Below are 21,182 nucleotides of genomic sequence, written 5' to 3'. Positions count from 1 at the left end.
CAAAAGCAACGGACAGCCAACAGCAGACAGCGACCAATGCACAAACAGCATTGTGCTGGGACGGTATAAATTAAATCCAAAGCAGGTTGCCCATTGGCTGCCTGTTGCTCGTTCCTTGCGTCCACCATATTCCGTAAAATAAGGATTCTCCATTGAAGTTAGTATTCTACAATAATGATTTTTCTATGACTAATAAATGTCGCTTCAATCGCTAGCTTCGCGTAACGGCAATTTTACTATTTCCGACAAAATTAATTTTATGTTCTGTGTGTGATCGTTTACACTTTGTTTCGTACAGTGTGAGAGTAATAAACATTTCTACATTCAGTATCATACTCCGTATTTTCAAAAAGGTAAGTATCTTATTTTTATGTACGGTCGTATTGATTATAACCAAGAAGTGTTCGTTGGTGGCTTAACTTCATTTATGTATAGTTTATGAAACATAACATAACCTCATTAATTAATTGTACTGCGTATATCACTTCGTAAATGTGGATTATTCATCACTTTGTATTAAAGGTTTCAATATCTAAACGGATGAGTACCTACATATTTATATTTTATAAAAATATATGTTCACACCTTAGATCTCTTCTTTTGTAGTTCAGAAATCTTTAATTTTCGCCTTTTATAGTCATAAAATATTATTTATCTTCAAGCTTGAATTTGTATATCTCTAATTATTCCGATGCATTCATTTTAGGCTAAACTAGAATATGACATTTTCTTTAAGTTAGCAGTGGATTGATTAGTTTTTTTATATACAATATATATAATGCTTGAAGAAGGAGTCGTATTTTGCAATTTTACTAAAATTTAACCCCAGCTAACCAATCATTTTCATGGTTTAGGAGTTTATCCACAGGTTAAATTTTAATCAAAGGTGAAGAAACTGACCATAAGAGATAAAGAACAAGCATGCTAACATATTCTGAATTATAATATGAAATATATTTGTCTTTATTTTGCTTTTTGAGGTTCATTTTAAATAGCAATGTTAAATAGCAGTATTGTATCAGTATGAAGTACAGGCTATCAATAAATGCTGAGCTGTTATCTGTAACTTCATGATTTTATGAGTAATGCTTTATGATTATATATTTGATATCATTTCAATCTGTTAAGAAAAAGCGATCTATTATTACAAGTCTGACTTTTTGATCAACAAACCTTGATAGTACGTAACCAATTGATGAAATGATCATTTGAAGTCATCTTTTTGGACATTTAAAAAAATGTTCTCAAAACATTATTTTTTAGTATAGTAATATTAAATCAGCATTATCACTATAAAGAGATTATTAATTTATCAATTATAGCTGTTGAACTATAAGAGTAGGTATATTATAATTATGTACATTATCTATAAATATTTGTTAAGTACAGATTCTATAATCCCTAATTTTTTTAAGAATTTGAATTACACCATTTTCTGTCACATTGACTATGTTTTTTATCTTTCTCTATCTTCTTTGTATATTCAACACTTTAAATAAATAACTCTGTTTATATTACAAGTATAAAAAAAAATTATAGTTCTGTTTTATATGTTCCAGTAAATGTGTTGCGCTATGAATGCTGAAGGTCTAGAATACTGAAATCAATATGTTTGGACAAACAGGAAATCCTCCTTTTGGTAAGTTTTGTTCATATGTATAATTGACATTATGAAAGTTTTAGTGTATTACAAATATTTGTAACTTATTTTATATAAGATTCAGTACAAAATAAAGGTAGAAAAAGAATTGTCATGAGAAACGACTATGTGTCATTGCAAGGTTACATCTTTTGCACTCGTCGTATACAATATGAACTTTATATGGGCGGTTTTTAAAATTCGATAGTTCTGGAGATAGATTAATATTATTGATACATTTGTAACCGATGGTTGGACCGTTTCTCTTTAACCCTTGACAGGTAGGTACACCTATTTTAACGCGCGGACCTACGGGTACACCCCGGGCACTAAGTGCCCAGTCGCCTATTTTCCTTAATAACTGCGGTCCTAAAGCGTAGAGCAAGTTTTTAATCAAAATAACCCCGGTTCAATTAGATTTAATAAATTTAAAGTCTGGATATCAAAATTTGAAAACATGCGATTTTCGCGGTTTTTTTTAAATTCAATATATTGAGACGTTTCGTGATCTTTAGGATTCGGAATCACGAGACTTTTTACAGGGTTTGTAAACTGGGCAGGCGTCTTTTGAAGGAATGTAACACTTGAGTTTTAAAGTCAAAGAATCGTGCTATATTGTCTATAAATTACACTCTAACAGATCCTTAAAATTCTATTCCACTCTCTCACACACACGCACTCTTACAATTGTTTCCAGTTATATTATCGTACCGTAGACGACAAGAAGTATGTTTGTGTGTCCTTTCGTGATACTAGCTTTTAGGCGTGGGAAAGAGATAGCTGGTGCTAGAATACAGCAAACTGCACAATGCGTCCGAAAACTATAGTCCAGTTGATGATGGGGATGATAATGATTCGGTACCAACAGATGATCACAATGACCCCCGTTTGCCGAATCTTTTACCTTAAGGATGGGTTGGACTCATACAGCTACTAGTCACATTGACATTGGGAGCTGAGTCCCTTTTTTACGTGGATCTGCACTCCTGACAATTTTATTACAATAACTTCACTGCAGGAGGCTGCAGAGGTATTTTGGATGTACTTCCTGACACTAGGGGGTATCACAATGACTCTTTAGGCCTAGTAAGAACAGTGGAGAGTTCAGACAGCTAATTATCATAATGATGGTGGGAGCTGAATTTTTTAAGGAGAGATGCTTTGTGCCTTTGGTTGATTCCTGCAGCTCCACCACAATGACTTTGCTGCAGAAGATCTACCGGGATAGCAAATTTCCTGATACGGGGTTGAGATATAATGCTCTCCAAAACCAAAAATTGCCCAGGATGAGTTCCCACAGTTTGCAGTACAATACTGTTCACTGGTTCGCTCTGGAATAAATGATAGATTTCCTATTTGCTTCTGGATAATTATACTTTTCACAATTTTACACCTTCTTGTCGACTTTCGGTGTACACAAGTCTAGTCGGACTTGGATTGTACGTAGTAGGTGGATCGGAAAGTAATGTTGTTTTTTAACATTATATTCAAATGCGCAGATACGACATTACTTTCCGATTCCCCTAATACAATACAAGACGCTAGCCAGAACTCCAATCCCCTTAATAATTCTCTCAATTTATATAAAATGGAAAGTATGATATTTCATAATGAATTTAGAAAAAAATTATACATTACAGGAGGGTTTAGTGCAACAACGCCGAGTAGTCCATTCGCAGCATCTGCTTTTGGAAAACCAAACGCCACTACAAGTTTTGGCACAGGATCTGTTCCTGTGTTTGGAAGTGGTAATGCTACTGTTTTTGGGTCAAAACCGGCAGTTTCTACAACCAGTCCCTTTTTTAATACTGCAACTACAACTCCTGCATTTGGACAACCTGCTACAACTCATTCGTCTTTTGGAGGTAATGTACCGTTTAATTTTGAATTGTTGCTAAATGAATATTTTTCATATTTGTTTCTGTTTCGTCTGTAGAGTAAGTGAAATAAGACAGACTCTTTAAGGAAATAATACTGTTGCAGAAATTACAAAGAAATATAATTAACTCACTTTCAACTAATTTTATGGGATTAGCCGAAGTTGCCTCAACTTCCCCTACCATGTCGTTTTAATTATAATTTGGATACAGATTGTTTATTTTTGACAATTTATCAATTTTTTTTATTTGCAGGATTCAATACTACAAATACAAACACAAATTTGTTCAACACCCAGCAAAATGCAAATACTAATTTATTTGGAACTCGCAATACGGCACCTGCTTTCGGCCAGTCGAGTACTCCAAGTTTTGGTTTTCCATCTTCGACCAGCACCAGTCTTTTCGGTCAAACACAACAGCCAGCGCAACAAGTAACTCCTTTTGGGCAAAGCAACCCAGCCGGGAACACAAGTCTTTTCGGTTCTACGACAGGTAACATCCTCAATTGCTTTTTCACGACGTTAATCAGTGCAAAATTTGTAGAATATATTTTACGTTTACTTTTTGATTATTATGTATGCAGTTGTCATGAGGGTTATTATTAGTCTTGTATGATATAATACGTAATTTTGTATTAAAAACTTCCGCGGTGTCTATTAAAAGGTGAGTATGTGTAAGTCCCGTGTTTAAACCGCTTTAGTCACGAGTGTTTTAAAGGAAGTGAAGAATTAAAGACATTTCTCGTTTCAGCGAATGTTTCTAATTTCTTTAGACCAGTCGTAGATATAATGGTTAATGTACAATATGCGTATGAAATTTTATAAATTACGTTGCCACTTAATTCTCTTAGGTTTTATACGCACATTTAAGTATACTTACGTACTTTTTCTTCGGCCATGTAATGTGAAATGTTTCGATACATTTTTCAGAACTCTAAATTTCCTACAAGTACCTAAAAAAAATTTTTGCAAAACATTTATAATTTGTTTTTCAATTATAATTAGAAAAATATGTTACTGATTATGGAACTAATAAGTAATAATATACATAGAATTTAGAAGAAAATTATTTCATAATTTTGCTCTTGGATCCAGTAAAAAATTTCATGAAAAATAATAATCACCCTATGGATATGAATCAAAACTGCTGTTGTTTTAGTACTAAAAAAATGTTGTACTTACATAGTTATTTTTTCCATTTATAATGCTTTGGAGATCAGAAACACTGCCACGTTTATATGCTACAGCTTTTCAATGGTATCAGCCAAACAATGTTTATAATTTAAAGTGAATGGACCAGCGTCGTTGATTATCATTGTTCAAAGCATTTAACAATAAAAAACAAGCATGCCTAATATTAATATGACGAGTTCACGTAGCAAAATACTGTTATTTGTAGGATTCGGAAGCAATACCGCCATGGGAGGTATGACTGGTACAGTAATCAAATTCACTGCTGTTACTAGTACAGATACTATGGTGAAAAATGGAGTTACTCAAAATATTTCAACAAGACATCATTGCATCACTTGCATGAAAGAATATGAAAACAAATCATTGGAAGAATTACGTCTAGAGGATTATACAGCCGGTCGTAAGGGAACTGCTCAAGGTATTTTGTCTAATTTCTGTTTATTAAATTTATTTTGTACTTTAAGAATGTTACTTGCTACTTTAATACAAAATACAGTTTAATCTAATTTTTTTTTTTATCACTACCCATAACATTAATTACACATCATTCATAAACTATTCATTTTATTTCTGTTCCTAATAATTGAATATTAGAGTTTCACATTATTTTAATTATATTCATCTGTCTATATCGATATTATATTTGTTATCAACAGCTGGACAAACTACAGGTCTATTTGGCGCCACTCCTCAAGCTTCACCTTTCGCAAATACAGCTGCAGGAGCAAGCTCATCAACTGGCGCAGGTACTTCAACACCCGCTAAATCCGTTTCTTTTAAGTATAATGGTATTATTTATATTTAAGTATTTTCTATTTTGGTTTAGGTTTCGGATCCATGACGAGCGGATTCGGAGCTAACGCGCAAACTGGTTCAACAAGTCTTTTTGGAAAACCAATGACTGGTTTTGGAACACCAGCAACGACAACTAGTGCTTTTGCCTTCAATCCAACAACAACGTCAAATCTTTTTGGCGCCAATCCTCAAGCAAAACCTTTTGGAAGTACGCTGCTTCTTTTATATTTGTTAAACGAAGTTAAGAATAAACATACCACAGGTTTAACATATTTATCTTTTTATTTACTTATAGCTGTTGCTCCAACTTCTTTATTTTCGTCGACCAATACTGGTCAGACAACAGGCGCTGGTTTTGGTGCTATCAGTGGTGCACAGACAAGTGGTTTCGGAGCTTTTGGGTCGACACCAGCTAATCAGGTATGATCATAAGCTAATTGTTATTTGCATTACCTACTTAACATAGTCCCAGATTTAAAAAATTGGGCGTCTAGTCATTCGTGGGTAGCAGTTTTCTTTATAAAAAATTAAACAAAAGCACAAAAGGGACTGGGGCGAGGGGGGCTGTCGGCAATAACCGAGCTCGTAATTTTACATTTATAAAAAAAATATTAATATTCATAGAACTTGTCTGTGCGACTTCTCAAAATGTATTTTAATAATTGGCCCCTAATACTTTAGTCGAAAATAAATAGGCGGGTTCTGTAAATGTTAATAAAGTTTACAAAAAAAAACATAAATAGTAATCCTTTGAAAAGAATTAAATATACGAATAACATTTATTTTAAGATCCATGCCACATTGAGCGAAATGTCATTGAAAATAAATTGATCAGATTGTATGTTATATTTTGGACAATAAAATATCATTTTATGTTTAGGGGCTTGGATTGTTTAATCAAAACAAGCCAGCTTTCAATGCTGCGGTTTCCACCGTTAGTAATGGTTTTGGAGCATTTGGACAAGCCGCACCAACAAATACTAATACTGGCTTCTTTGGCACTAAGCCATCAAGTGCCACTGGATTCGGTACGACGTCAACCTTTGGATCTACAACGGCACCCACTTTTGGAACCGCCGCAGGTTTCGGTACAACACCAAACACTGGTACATCTTTATTTAACACGTCTTTTAAATCCACAGGACAAACCCCGGGCTTTTCTTTTGGCTCAACACCTATATCTTCGAGTAACCTCGGTTTGTATCTTCAATATATGTTTGTTATATAAATGCTCTACTAATAAATTATGTATATTGCATATTCTTACTTCTGCTGGTATTTTAGGTGGTAATACAGGTTTAACTCTAGGAGGCGGGTCCAGTCTTTTTGGGGCACCAAAGCCAGGTGGTCTTTTTGGAAATAGCAATACAGGTGCTTCATTTAACAGTAGTGGCACATTTGGAGCCTCAACTGGTTTTGGGACAAATACAAATGCTACTCCTGGACTTGGCGGAGGCATTATTGGTGGAGGGTAAATATGTTTACGATTTTCAAATTTTTTCATTTACAGTTTCCATTCGCTTTCAAAAAGTATATATGTAAGTTGATATTTATACTAGCCAGCTATCTTTTTAGGCACATATAATAACATGCATCTTTATTATTTTAGGTTAGGAACAAATCAGACTCAACAGAACAGTGGATCGGTATTGATGCATCAGCAAATTTTGGCGTTAGTATCTTCACCTTTTGGTGATTCGCCTCTGTTGAAAGATCTCCAGCCTGTAGGTATCACATGTCACACTTATTAGTGTAATTCTTTGTGTGAAATATTTTATTTCCGTTCTGAAATTTTTATTTAACTTTCATCGCATTTATACATTAATGAGAAATTTTCATATTCAGTGAGTTCCTATGTAAAAATGACACAATGGGGAAAATACTGAATGATATATATTTTCTTTCATTGTTGTACTAGAAATCCTACTAGATAGTATTGTCAAATATCTTTTACTATAGTGTAGCAGCAGTTATTTTGTTTTCTTTATCTTTTAAGGCATCTGGAAAAGCAGAAGAACTGTTAAAACCTACAAACACGTCGTCTCGAACTCTAAACAATTCGCAGTATAAAGTGGCAACAAATAACAATTCACCAAAGATTAAAGCTCGAGCTGTTACTTCAACACATTTATCTAAGGTAAAGTTAATTATTATATTCTGAGTAAATAGGTTCGCTATGTACGTGAGAATGGATGAACGTACTTTAGAATTACTTTAGGTATTTATCTGTACGTCATGCCTTCCGTGAAACCTTTAGAAGACAGAAAACCGGTTTTTCATATGAACATTGTTTTTTTTTTTTCAGAAATCTCTGTTCGAAGGACTTGAGGAAGAAGACCCGACATTGTTGGAAGCTTTCCAGCCTCGCACTAACACAAAACGCTTAGTGCTCCGACCAAAACCAATAGTAAGTCCACAAACGCAGACAACGGAAGATGCAAATTTGCATAATAATGATGAAGGAGGAAGAGATGAAAAAGTGAAGTCTCCATCTCAACTATACAATAATGATTCTGCCGACAAAGAGAATCATGAACAAGATCATCGATCCAATGATGATAGAAGATCATCCATATCATGGTAAAATTAACTAATTCTCTTTGGATTTAGAAGTAATGTTGTAGGATTATATTATCATTTTTTAAAAATATTTTCTATCGCAACCTCATCTAATTTTATACACTATATTCTTGTGTAATTTGTTCGGTGTAGGTTAAAATCTAGTCTCACTCGAAAAAATAAGACTCCGGATGAAGATTTTGAAGGACACAGGTCTCCATTTCGGAATATGGGCGGACTCGATGAAGCTCTTGAAAATACTGTTTCTGAATTAAGACCTCACAGTGCTGCACAAATTCCATCATCATTGAATAATACTGCTACACCCAATCAATCAAGTAGCTCAATCAACATTTCTAGAACAGGGATGGATTCTACTGGTCACAGTAGTGGTATGTATAATTCTCAAAGTATCTACTGTGACGTGATTTTTCGATTCACGGTCACAAGGCAACGCCAGCTACCGATACAGATAACGTTCTCGATTTCTGATTCCCTTCGGGTTGCCACCCTGCTCAGAAACTACGCTGTCAGCACAAGTACCGACCGAGGTGTCACAAGCTGGCTCGCGCTCCCCTGCTATCCGTTGATAGTTTTTCTAGCCGTGTTTCGATACGGTACAGCAAGTTCTCGTTCGTATAGTTCTCGCGTTGCTCTCGCAATATCTAAAAAAGTCTATGAATTTCCTGTGTGCGTTTCGGAGGTGTAGTGCAGTGCCCACCTGAGTGTCCTTTGGATGTACTTCTCGACCTTCACGGATTAGCTGCACCAGCTCCGGTGAGGACTTCCAATTTATTAATTGGTGAATGGATTTCGATTTGATTGTTCAGATTCGTTCTGTTACGTTGCTCTCTGTATCTCGCACTATTTGCCTTACCTTTACTCCGACCCTCTTTACCTCAACCTAGCAGACTGAGTGGCCGTGCAATTCCGTAACCGTCCACTCCCATTCGTGCATCCAGTTGCATTCGCTGATTTTACGCGACCCCAAAGATCAGTACCTACGGTTGCGTTTCTCGATTTTGCGCGTCTTTAAAAATCGACAGGATCCGTTAAGTTATCGCATTATTTGATAGGTTCTGTCAGAGCTCTCGTTTTGGTGGAGTTGGGCCTGTTCCACCCCAATCAAAGGGTGAACGGCCGAAGGTAACGTAGGTTGGTTCTCGAACATAGTTCGTTCTCGGATGTTTCGCTACCGGTATTGAGTTAAGAAAAAGATAAGTTACACTACATATTATTTCAATTGATTTATTATCACACAACATGCAATGTTTATTGCCACGATTACTTAACGCTATATGACCATTAATTTTCATCAAATTCAAAATTGCAATTGACAATGAATATATTTTATATGAAATTGATCTGATTTAAAGAGATATGTTTCTTGTAAAGACTTTTAATACTTTGTTAACTTTGAAACTAATTTTTCAATTAACAGATTATTAATTATGCTCTTCTTATTATTAACGAATTTTTGAAAATCCTTTCTATAGCAACAATTAAGCACGATTTATTTTAAGAGTAGCAGTAATACTCCTACACATTATCATAATTTGTGATATACGGTTAAGGAACTCTCTACAGTGTGTATCCTTTTCTGTAGAGCTAGTTATGCAATCCCGCGTCCCATCGAAGCTTAAGGGGAGCAGAGAGTCTCATCTCCTCATGTCGTAGGTAATGCGAAAATCGGTATTTTAGCATTGTCAACCTATACTTATATTAAAAGCGCGATCGGTAAACAACCCAATGCTGTATGGCTGGCATAGAGATATATGTGTCCTCTGTTACCCCAACTGCTGCCAATGAGGTTTCAATAGTTCTTTTGGCTGCTCCTATGATGATCAACTGTTGCGATCATCCACATCTCCTGGCATCTTCCTTGACGTAGTTGGCGAATGTGGTTTAGATAATTGTACGAAATAATAGAAGTTAGACTAATGTTTGGAAATTAATGAGAAAAATAACAGATGTAATATAATTAGTTGTTGCCAATATTAATATTAAGATAATTTTTGTTAACAATATACACGTCTTCTTTACAGATTCAAGTCATGAACTCGAAGATACATCTAACTTAGTGTTTCAATCAGATTACAAACCAAATGCAGCTCACGTAACTCTTCGACGTGTGGGTTATTATACAATTCCCGCTCTTGACCGATTGGAGGAGTATGTTAAGGGCGAAACATGTATTGTACCGAATTTCACAGTGGCCCGAAAGGGTTACGGTAACGTTTATTTTCCGGATTCATTCGATGTTTATGGATTGAACCTAGACGAAATTGGTAAATATAATTTAATTATAGTAAAATAAGTAACAAATTGAATGCGTATTTGCCTTTCTTTAATTATTTAATGACGTTTTTTTTTTTTTTAATTTATTCAGTACATTTTCGACACAAGGAAGTCATAATTTATCCAGACGATGAGAAAAAGCCACCTGTTGGTCAGGGTTTAAATCGCAGGGCGCAAGTTACACTAGATAAAGTATGGCCACATGACAAAACACTTCATGAGCCAATTACAAATCCAGAACGTCTCACCGCAATGAACTATGAAGCTAAGCTTCGCAGAGTCTGCGCGAAACATGATACTCGCTTTCTTGAATATCGTCCAGAAACAGGATCGTGGGTCTTTAAGGTATGATTCCATTACTTAAAAAATTTATAAACGCTATATCGTTAAGGTTACTGTTCAGTTAGGAAAGGTATAGGTGTTTGCAGCTCAAATCTTGACTGGTGATGAAAATGTAAAGCTTTCAGTAGACTTTGACAGGAAAGATATGTCACAGTTTTGAAACCCTGACACAGATTGTTGAGTAATATTTTAGAATTGGAATCATGTTATTCATTAATAAATTAATGAATTAATAAAGCAAACCTTATTCTTCATCGGGGGAAGTTTCGTTAGAAAATTAATGAAACGAAACATTTACTTAGAATTGAAGTTTTTTATTTCGAACTATTATATTCACAATAATTTCACATGTTACATCAGCACTTTATAAAATTAACTTTTTTTGTTACAACGCTTTTAGCCATACTGCTTTCTCATAACAGAATGTTAATGAAGAGTCAAGGATACCAAAATATGTCGCTTGATATTAATCACTGAAGAATTTTTAATTGAAAAGTCCTTATATACGCTATTTTAAAGTACACACTAAACATTGTAAATGAGGAAATATGTAGTAGTCCGTAACTTAACAGTATCTTAATCAAGTACACCCATATTTAAAGTTGACAATCTCCAAAATAAAGCGTTGTATACAGTTTTTTGTCGACAATTACGACTTTTTGCTACGAGGAATCTACTTCCACAACATGATTATCCTTAAAAATAATAGATTATATAAGTTTCTATGAGGAACGAAAAGAAAGGAAAATATAATTTTTTTCGCCTAAACTGATAACTTAATGTTTATCTATTTAATGTATCATGTTATATTTATGATGTACTTTCATATTTCTAGGTTGACCATTTTTCAAAATACGGCCTTAGTGATTCAGATGATGAAGACAATGATGTTCCTGAAGATCCGAGAATGAAAAAATTCAAAAATTCCAACACTAAAATTCAGAAGCCGCCTGGAACATTAAAACAGCACATGAAACCGATTCACGAGTTTTTTAGCAACGGACATTCAGTACGTCGAGAAAACCTTCATTGAGACATTTGAAATTTTAAAAATTAATTAAGTTATTGCTTAATTGCCATTGGAAATTAATTTTTGTATAATTTTTTTTGCCGAATATAATATTATGTATCTATGTGGTCTGTTTATTGTATTCTTATAGGATACAAATGGAATTAATAATGCACTAAATAAAGTCAAAGACATGGCTGACAAATCTTTATCTCTTCAACCTGACGCTATAGAAGAAATGGAATTGCAATCTACCGAAAATTCTATCTGCAGTAAGTATAAAATTTTATTGATCTAGTACATTTTTATATTAGCAGTTTAATACATTGTGACGTTTCCTACTTTACTTTATGATTGATGAAAGGTTGTAGGAGAATTAGAATATTAATTGTATTTATTTGCTAATTATTACAATGTATAAAGGGGATCTTCAATTTAAATCGGTCAACTTGGTTTTCTACGATTACGACCATAAAGAATGCTACTTTTTTCGTACCGTGGATAATGCTATTTGAATTGCAAGTCAATACTTATGTATATGGAATCATATCGCCACTATAAAACCATTCTGGAATATCTTGCATATACAGATATATAGTATATAACCTATGTAACAAATGAGTTCATTATTATTATTTTTGCAGAGGATAACATGAATAATGAAAGCCAACCAATATTAAGTCCAACTGCAGTTTATGCTCGAATTGATTGCACGGATAGTCACAAACTACTGTTGATGAAGGCCAACTTTTTTGCAATGAATAACGAAGAAGTAGAAACTGGTACGTACCACCTAATATAGTATTTTAATGAATTTGTCATTGTTATGTATTAATTTTTTTAACAAAATTTCTACAATTTACACATTCCTTGATTTAGAAAGGAGATTCTAAATCTGTATTTGTTTATAGTATACCTTACTTGCGAAAGCATAATAATTGTGCTAAAATTGAAAAGTTTGTTATTGTCGAAGTGTTGAGTACATACCAGCGATAATGTCTCAATTCCATAATTTATATATAAAATAGTTGTGTTTAATTACGAGGCTTGGTAACTTTTGGTAATTCATTCTTTTTAATATTGCTAAAATTAATGAACTGCATCGGTGTACTCTGAATGAATTTAATTGAACCACTCAAATTTTACATATATATTGTACTTTCAGTTGGCGATTCCTTTACAAGAGGATCATTTAACAAAAGTCAATTTGATGAAATTAATGAGTTTATGCAGGAGGATAAAACAATGTCTGTGGAATATATTTCAACACTACGTTCGAATACGAATCTTCAAGAGCGTTATACTTCACTGTTACCATCGAAACAACAGTTAAAAGGTACATTAAAGCCTGGTTGAAGATGATATATTTGATTACTTTTACAAATCATAACTGTAAAGTATTGAGCATCCGGAAAAATCCAAATCTTTTATTATAAAGAAATATTATTTTGTTCAGGTGAAAAAATCAGTACCATCGAACTTTTGACAAAGAGCTCGACTAATATTTTGAAAGTATTACCAGTCCCAGTGGTAACTCCTGTGACAGTTGTCTTGAAGTTTCCATCTGAAATCATTCCATTACACAAAACCATTGCCAGTAAACTACAATTTCACTGTATCGCCGACTGTGGTAAGTATTCATGAAAATTTTCAATACTTTTTTTTGTTATATTAATACGTTGATTTAAAAAGCTATTATCCTAAAAGTTTATAACAAGGATAAGTTTACTTTCTTTTCCGTGTAATCTTACAGTATGTTAAAACATTAACACAATTCAGAATCCTTATTACTCATTCCTAACTCTTGAGGATAATACGATGATTTGCAATTTTTAAAAGTACAACTCTTGAAAAGAGTATAAAATTATTATTTCTTAGAAGTTTCTTTTTTATTTTGTAATTATATTTTATTTATATTCATGCGTAGAAAAAAAGAAATGTGTACCAATGCCGTGTACAACGAGTTTTTCTTTGTAAGTTCAAAATGGAATACTGGTGACTTACTTGGTTTGCAACTACTCTAACACACAGATAATTCATTCAAATGTTTCTTTCGCGAGGAGTGATTATCGACAAAGGGGATAGTTTTGCTTGTCGTGTAGTCTTAGTTCGGAGTTCTAGCTTGTCTTGTTGTAGCGGAATATTGAATATTGATATAAACCATTTTTACAATGACGCGTTTGTAGAACAAAATATCGATATTTAACTACTACAAGAATTTTACTTTATATTCCTTTTAAATTATGTGTCATTGTGTCTCTATTTATGTATTGTGACTTATATACCGACCGACCCTCCAAGATCCCAGGTCAGCTACAAAAATTCCATCAGCCTTCCAATCTGCTAAAACAAAACCAATATGGCGTCAGGTATGGCTTCCTAATACCACTGATGTCCCCCATGTCTCTCCCCATGCCGATTTCCTGGTACCAGATGCTCAGTCTCAGTTTTTTGATAAAGGTAGAGAGAAACGTGGGGGCAATCCCTACGTTATCCGCCAATACGGAGATTGTCATAAACGACGGCGAATGAAAAAGAGGATATCTCAGGTAAACATGCGGTATTTACCAATCCGGCAGTCCTGGTCTTCGGAGATATAAATGTGTGCAAGCCCTCGGGAATTTAGTCTTGTTAATTTGAATTCCGAAGTTTTGCTGCACACAAAAAATAAACCGTAAACCTTGTGTTTTCGTTGCAATATCTCAAACGCTTCAATGACAGGTGCCACATAATAAACGGTGCATTCCCTTAAATAAATTGTCTTTAAACCCACTCTTTATGTTTAAGTCTTTTTAGATACGAATTACTTTAATTCTTTACTAAATTTCGCATGGTATACTTGCAATAAATCTGTCACTTGTACTCCATATCCTCGTATTATGCAGTGATTTAATTTTATGCTATATCTGAAATGGAATTGACCTCGTGGTTCGGTGATAATCTTCTATACGATCCTGCATGTAAATAAAGCCTGGCGCGGGAAGGAGCCTTTACATAATAGATGACAATGATTTCATGATTTCAAAATAGAACAAATGACTAACAATAAAATCGATTGTATCGGGAAATGGTATATAAGCTATCAATCTCAAGAATTTGAAAGCTCAAGTTGCAATAATTATTCTCAATTCAATACGTAATATGAAATATCGTAAATACATATACGTGCATTTTTAGATACTAATGTGACAGACGGAGTAACCACATCAATCTATTTATTTCTGGCATTTGATTTTGTAGGTATACAAATGGGACGCATGTTTAAACCGCGATGGGGTCCTGGTTTGCAATTGATTACTTTAAATACACAAAAGGAATGTGATAGAGCGGAAAGACATGCACCATTGAAACAGCTTGAATCTTATGTATCGGGTCGCTCTGTGGATGACATGACATCAAGTATTGTCCAACGCTTGAAAATTTTAGGTGGCTGTGAGAATGATAATGACTATGTCCAAATGTTCAAGGTAATGTAGCAGATTTACTTTTTAAGGGGAGCTCAATTTAAAATTCATAATTCAAAATTACTGTGAGATACCGAAGCTGCGACTTTCCGCTTGGAGCAATCTGAACCATTATCTGATTGTACGAGTCGCATGGGAGATTTAAAAATCGTATGACTTTTATCTGCACAGTCAATTTGGCGTATTTGCATCTTCGGCCGGATAAGGGTTAACAATAAAGAAAAATAATTATATAAAAAATTATTATATCATCGTACAATAGTGTATTACGTATCTGTAGAATAATATCATGAGTATCACTATAATTCTTAGGAGAGTATAGAGGGGCATCTGCGTATCGAGCTAGATCATTGCATCATCGAACAAGAAGATGATTGTCTGACCGTGAGTACCGGAGAAAGTCTTGATGCTCTACATGCTCATTGTGCGTTGGCACAAGAACTCGCCAATCGATCAAAACCAGATCGTTTAGCTCTGTATACGCGGGACGTGTGGGATCTTTGCGTTGCTCTTTGGGGAGATCTTCCCGATTTAAAGCCACAGGAAGGTAAATATATTTTATTTATCATAGTCTGTACACGATTCGATATGGTTTTTTAAAATTACGCAGGCAGCGCAGTCTTAACAAAATGACACGTAGTTTTCCATAAAATAACATGGTAAAATAGAAAAGTAAAACGTATATGTATATTGGAAAACCATGCATTTGCATACTTTATAACAAACATTTTATGCGAAAGACTGAATAATGACCTTAGAATTCAAGAAATATTTATGAAAATAGAAATTTATTTAATACATTTTCTTTATTTTTTCAATTTAGTTTTCTTCAAGATATGTGTTTTTAATTATCCCCTCACAGATAAGGCGGACTACCACAATTCGATGGTACGACGAGAAGCCTTGAGCGAGTGGTTCAAGAACGTAATTGACAGTAGTGTGCAGGATGCTATTGCAAATACTACAAACAATGATCGCATATTGTTACTTTTACTCTCTGGTACGTATGTTTTCTGTAAACAATGCTTTTAAGAGGTGGTACGTTTTGTCATAATCAACTTATTATAATTTTATATCAAGAAACATTTCTTGCAATGTGGCCAATGGTTTTATATCTTTTTAACAAAAGTTTTGAGACTATTTTTATGAATTAGTGGAGTTAGTTGAAACCTAGGTTTGCGTGATATCGTAGTCATCAAAATCGGTTGAACCGTTTTCGAGTTTATTGCGCACTTGCAGTGTTAGTAATACACGTAAATTTCCTTTTATAAGATGTAAAAATAATATTATAGATGTTAAGATAACAATCACAATTCAGTTATTTAATGCCAAAGCCACTTTTACTCAACATATCCATCGAATGTAATTTTTTTAAATTCAACCTTTTCTTTCCGACACCAGTGGTTAAAAGATTTCTTCTATTTCTTCAAATTTATTTGCTTACTAATGTGTTCTCTTATAAATTAATCTATATAAACCAATATTGAAATTCTTTACATTTAATTAGATGCTTTTACGTCAATTTGAGTATTACGTAAGATAAAGAAAAACTTCTAGTTTTCATTGTTTAGATTTGAAGTTTATCTTTGGACACTGAAAGTCGTATGTGAACCTGCAATCGAATTAAAAAAGTGTTGGGACTCACTCCGGATACTAATATAACGTTTTTCTTGCAAAGCCAATTTTTCCTTTTTGTCTGTAATTTTGTGAAATATAAGTATACAAAGTACGAATGAGAAACACTATAATGGCAGTTATGACAACCCAACAATTGCCCGTATCACTGAGTTGCCACATATTCTTAAATCACTAATCAACACGGGTTATAATTCGCTTTTCCAAAACTATATCAGTAAATTTAACCTATGTTATATCCTTATGACGATAAATGAATGCCGCAGAATTAAAAAGTAGACTTTTCAAAATAATTTTAACAAAAATCGCTAAAATCAGCATGATTTTAAAATTTTCACCTGAAATATCTAGTAATTTTAAAGCATTATTCGAACAATCTGTTTTTCATTATGACCATTGCTTCATATTGGTTTGTATTGAGTTGAAAATGTGTTATATATTATCTCTTCTTTTTCTTTATAATAATAACCCTTTTAATATTACAGCCAACGAATTGGAAGAGGCATGTAAGCTGGCACAAAAAGCAGGTGATTATTGCTTAGCGTTGATAATAGCTCAACTAGGCGGCTCCTCAGGCCCAAAGGAATTAATAAAACAGCAGATCGCATTGTGGCAAGATAGTGAAGTTGATGCACATATTGGAATTGATCGTTTAAAACTGTTCATGCTCGCGGCGGGCATACCACTTATATTTAGCAAACAAGGAGTCATCAATATTTGTGAAGACTTCGACTGGAAGAGTGTTTTAGCTTTACATCTATGGTGAGTGATTTCAATTTTACTTAATTTTTCCTGTAAATTTTTAACTCATTGGTTCAGAATATCGGATTTCTCATACTTTAGTTATAATCCGTTTTGGGATTTACATGATTTTGAATAATTTTTCATGGAATAGCACTTGAAGGTCCTTGTCCAAAGTTGAAGTAGCAATTTTCATCAATAAAAAAGAATGAAAACAAAGTTCCTATTGATTTTGATATAGCTCTTATTATTAGATGTTTGAAGCTGTCAGATCGTATTGTTCTAAAGGTGTAAGTTCAATTCTTATTCAGTTATTATTTTCAATAAAGCGAATAAAGGTGCTTAAAAGATATCAGATATCAATAAGCGTAAATGTCCTGGAAATTGTAGAATTGTGTAATTACATGTACATGACGAATAATTTTTTATATTTTATAGGTACCTATCTCCTCCTATTTCATCGATTATGGATGCATTAGAACTTTATGAAACAGCATTTGACACAAGTTCTCCAGAACTTTGCGCATATGCACCAGAACCTCGCCCTGAATATAAACTTGAACACGAAGACGATTACGAAACGGAAGTGACAAGTGGGAAAAAAGTTTATGATCTCCGATATCATCTTTTGAAACTTTATTGTACTGGAAATCATTCGTTAGAAGAGCTCCTCAATCCAGCAACACACTCCGTTGACCCACTTGATTATAGACTAAGGTATGGATGCAAGTTTTTTGTATTGTTTTAAAAAATGTATTAATTTTACCAACAATGTATTTTATTCTCCGCATGTTGTTCTTATTGTGTAATCCATCCATTATTTTTTATTAGTTGGTTGGTACAACAAGTTCTTTTATCGCTGGGATATTCTCACATTTCGGCACATGCAAATGCATTAACTCATATAAATTTTGCTGCACAACTGGAATCCTATGATTTATGGCATTGGGCTATTTTCGTGGTTTTACACTTGAAAGATACCACAAAACGGCGGCTTGCCATAATTGATTTGTTGTCACGACACGTACAATTAGATGACGATCCGGAGTACGTCAAACGAGAAGAATTCTTGCGAGAAGAACTGGGTATACCATCGATCTGGATCAATAAAGCCAAATCTATAAAAAGTTGTATTGTAAAACGGTAACTATGATATAATTATTATATTTTTTATGCAAGCATTTACTCTCTCAGCTCTTTCCATTTATCTCTTACTCTTCTTATAACCTTAGTTTATATTCTGTGCAGGTATGGAGAAGCAGCTTGGTACCTTATACAAGCAGAGCAATGGAATGAGGCGCATGAGGTTATCATACAGCACTTAGCAGCTGATGCAATAATTAATGGTAAGTGCTAAATTAACTGACTGTGAATTTTAAAAGAGAGTTTTTCCTAAGCGGAATTGTAGGATTGACGATCAATTTGATACCACTTTTGTAACTGAAGGGAACATCCAATCAGAAAATTCAAAATTTTACACTTGACACAGATGTCAATTTGTGGGTCGTATGTCTCCAGGTTTGGCTTAATCTTGCAATAATGATAACACAATGATCGTGAACATTATAAAATGTATTACCAACATTGTTTAGAAGAAAAATTCCTTGTCATCCATTTACGACCTTATTTTTCATTTTATTTGACTTGTCTTTGATTGTTCAAATATTTTGCAAAGTGTTTATGTAAGCAGTCTTATCAATATGATTGAATGGTGTATATATATTAACAAAATTTGTGTAAACTTTTGTAACACAATCGTAAATCACTAACTGAGATTGGTTTGAATTCTAGTAAGTATGTATATATGTTTCAGAAAACTACGAATATCTTAAGTCACTGTTGACTCCACTAGCGCAAACTGAATGTACTAACACAATCAGTGGATGGGCACACCAGGGCCAGTTACTATGGGATTATATGTTAATTACAGAAGAAATGGAAACTCTTGTTCGCAGCTCTGACCGTTATGGAATCGGATACAAGTTAGAACTACTACGTCCACAGTTAACTAGTCTCTGCGATAAAATTAATCAATTTCCATGTTATTCTTCAAAGCACAGGTATGTTCCATATTATTTAATATTATCCATATGATATAGTCTCCTTTAAATTTCTGTTAACGATCATTTTAATTTGTACTCGACTATATTGATTAAATATGAATTTTACGGCAATCCGTAATCAACAATTCTGAAATTACTCCTTGTGAAATATTTTTATTCGTTCGGAGAGCAATAATTTTGTTCCCGTTTATCGGAATGAGACGAGTAGGATTGATTATAAATACTGTAATGATACTACAGTATTTATATATAATATGAAAGAAATCTTTAAATATTCCATTTAGAATTCTATATAGTATAAACAAATTTGAATACCCTCCTTATCTGTGATTTTAGGTATTAATCAAAATTCATGAAAATTTAATTAATGATCTCGAACTGCAGTATTGAAATATATATTCTCTACTGACTGTATGTAAATTGATTACAGATTATGCCAAGCGGAAATTGCGAAAAGAACTTCACATCTCGCAAGAAGTTTATTATTACTGGAATCAAAGGGATGCACATCAATGGTGAAAGTATTGTCGCATTTGGTTTCTGTTCTACCACTACCCGAAGATTATGCTCAGCAAGAATTACGTTGCATTACAAATATGTGTATTAACGAAGTAGCCACGCACTGAAAAGTATAGGACAGCAGATTGTAATTCATAGCTCCTGTGCCTTTTCATGAAACGCAAATCAGTGTTTAATAAAATAGAAGCCAAAATTATTAACTGATCCCGATATAAAGTACCATTAAGTTTTCTCTTCTTCCCAAAAAAGTAAAGAATGAAATATACAATTCTAGACATAATTTGATTAAGAATTTATGTAAAGTAAAATTAATCGACGATACTTATTAATGTATTACTGTCACTTCTTATATGTAATTGTGTAAAATTAATGTAAAAACTGATTAAATGGGCAAGAAGTATTTTCAGTTCATTTAACCAATCTTTATACTTATTACGTGACATTTTTATTATAATCTATTTGATCTATTGTATCTGTTTTTCTATTCGTGGGACAACTTCCACAGAAACAATAAAAAGCAGACTTGCCCCTGGCAAGTCTATCGGTCTTGCCCTAATTAGTTGACTAATAGCTTCACGAACCTCGCTTAACTCCTTCACTAGCAGCGGCGCACATATGCGTCGTGCGCTAACTGTACATACCTGCCGTTTCTGACCCCTCACTCGAAATAAATGTTCACAACGTTCTATGTTCTAAATCGGAAAGATTCAGCCAACGTGCTGTATGAACTCCTGACGCCAATCCTAAAGTCCCCTTCAGGCTCCTACATGAGATTGGCTGATGACAATTCATTTTTCACAAATTAACTTTGAGATACACGAACGCACGTCAGACAGTAATTCAGTGAATTTAAAGGCAGTACAAAATAAAAACTAAAAAAGAAACGTGAAAGTCAAAATTAAATTAAATGATATTAAGCACAATATATCAAATCGCAAGTATATCAAGAATTACCGAAATTTGTATCACATTATACAGCATAAACATTTTTTTATCTATTTATAAATGAAGCAATCATTTCACACCACATCTAAAAATCAATTTC

The 21,182-nt window shown here is 33.6% G+C and overlaps 1 protein-coding gene across 4 annotated transcripts; it reads left to right on the top strand.

Moving 5' to 3' along the window:
• Positions 1-197: 197 nt before the first annotated feature.
• On the top strand, positions 198-20,693 carry LOC107271087 (nuclear pore complex protein Nup98-Nup96). 4 transcript variants are annotated; one of them, XM_025088314.1, is made up of 30 exons: positions 198-353; positions 1,560-1,639; positions 3,280-3,504; positions 3,772-4,011; positions 4,918-5,130; positions 5,369-5,458; positions 5,539-5,715; positions 5,803-5,927; positions 6,388-6,703; positions 6,792-6,978; positions 7,117-7,231; positions 7,504-7,644; positions 7,813-8,087; positions 8,220-8,458; positions 10,112-10,354; positions 10,456-10,709; positions 11,542-11,715; positions 11,867-11,987; positions 12,360-12,497; positions 12,881-13,051; positions 13,172-13,345; positions 14,956-15,182; positions 15,492-15,726; positions 16,003-16,179; positions 17,300-17,576; positions 17,994-18,272; positions 18,387-18,698; positions 18,804-18,901; positions 19,369-19,615; positions 20,049-20,693. In XM_025088314.1, the coding sequence occupies exons 2-30, from the start codon at positions 1,609-1,611 to the stop codon at positions 20,242-20,244; spliced, it is 5,697 nt and encodes a 1,898-aa protein (XP_024944082.1). In that variant the 5' UTR covers positions 198-353; positions 1,560-1,608; the 3' UTR covers positions 20,245-20,693. The 4 variants fall into 4 exon arrangements, with proteins under 4 accessions (XP_024944082.1, XP_015602178.1, XP_024944083.1 ...); XM_015746692.2 differs by having other exon boundaries at positions 16,042-16,179; positions 20,049-20,367; XM_025088313.1 differs by lacking the exon at positions 198-353 and adding an exon at positions 501-522 and having other exon boundaries at positions 20,049-20,367.
• Positions 20,694-21,182: the final 489 nt, after the last annotated feature.

Source organism: Cephus cinctus, unplaced genomic scaffold (genome assembly GCF_000341935.2).
Source record: "Cephus cinctus unplaced genomic scaffold, Ccin1 Ccin1_scaffold0885, whole genome shotgun sequence".
Lineage (NCBI taxonomy): Eukaryota > Metazoa > Arthropoda > Insecta > Hymenoptera > Cephidae > Cephus > Cephus cinctus.
The sequence above is the reverse complement of the archived record's forward strand: the minus strand, read 5'-3'. Positions and strand labels throughout refer to the sequence as shown.

What these genes read in the sequence shown, in the direction of transcription:
- LOC107271087 (XM_025088314.1), top strand. Translation starts at nt 1,609, where the DNA reads ATGTTTGGACAAACAGGAAATCCTCCTTTTG. An exon ending in TATATCTTCGAGTAACCTCG is followed by an intron (nt 6,704 to 6,791) that starts GTTTGTATCTTC and finishes CTGGTATTTTAG; the next exon opens with GTGGTAATACAGGTTTAACT. An exon ending in TTCTACTGGTCACAGTAGTG is followed by an intron (nt 8,459 to 10,111) that starts GTATGTATAATT and finishes TCTTCTTTACAG; the next exon opens with ATTCAAGTCATGAACTCGAA.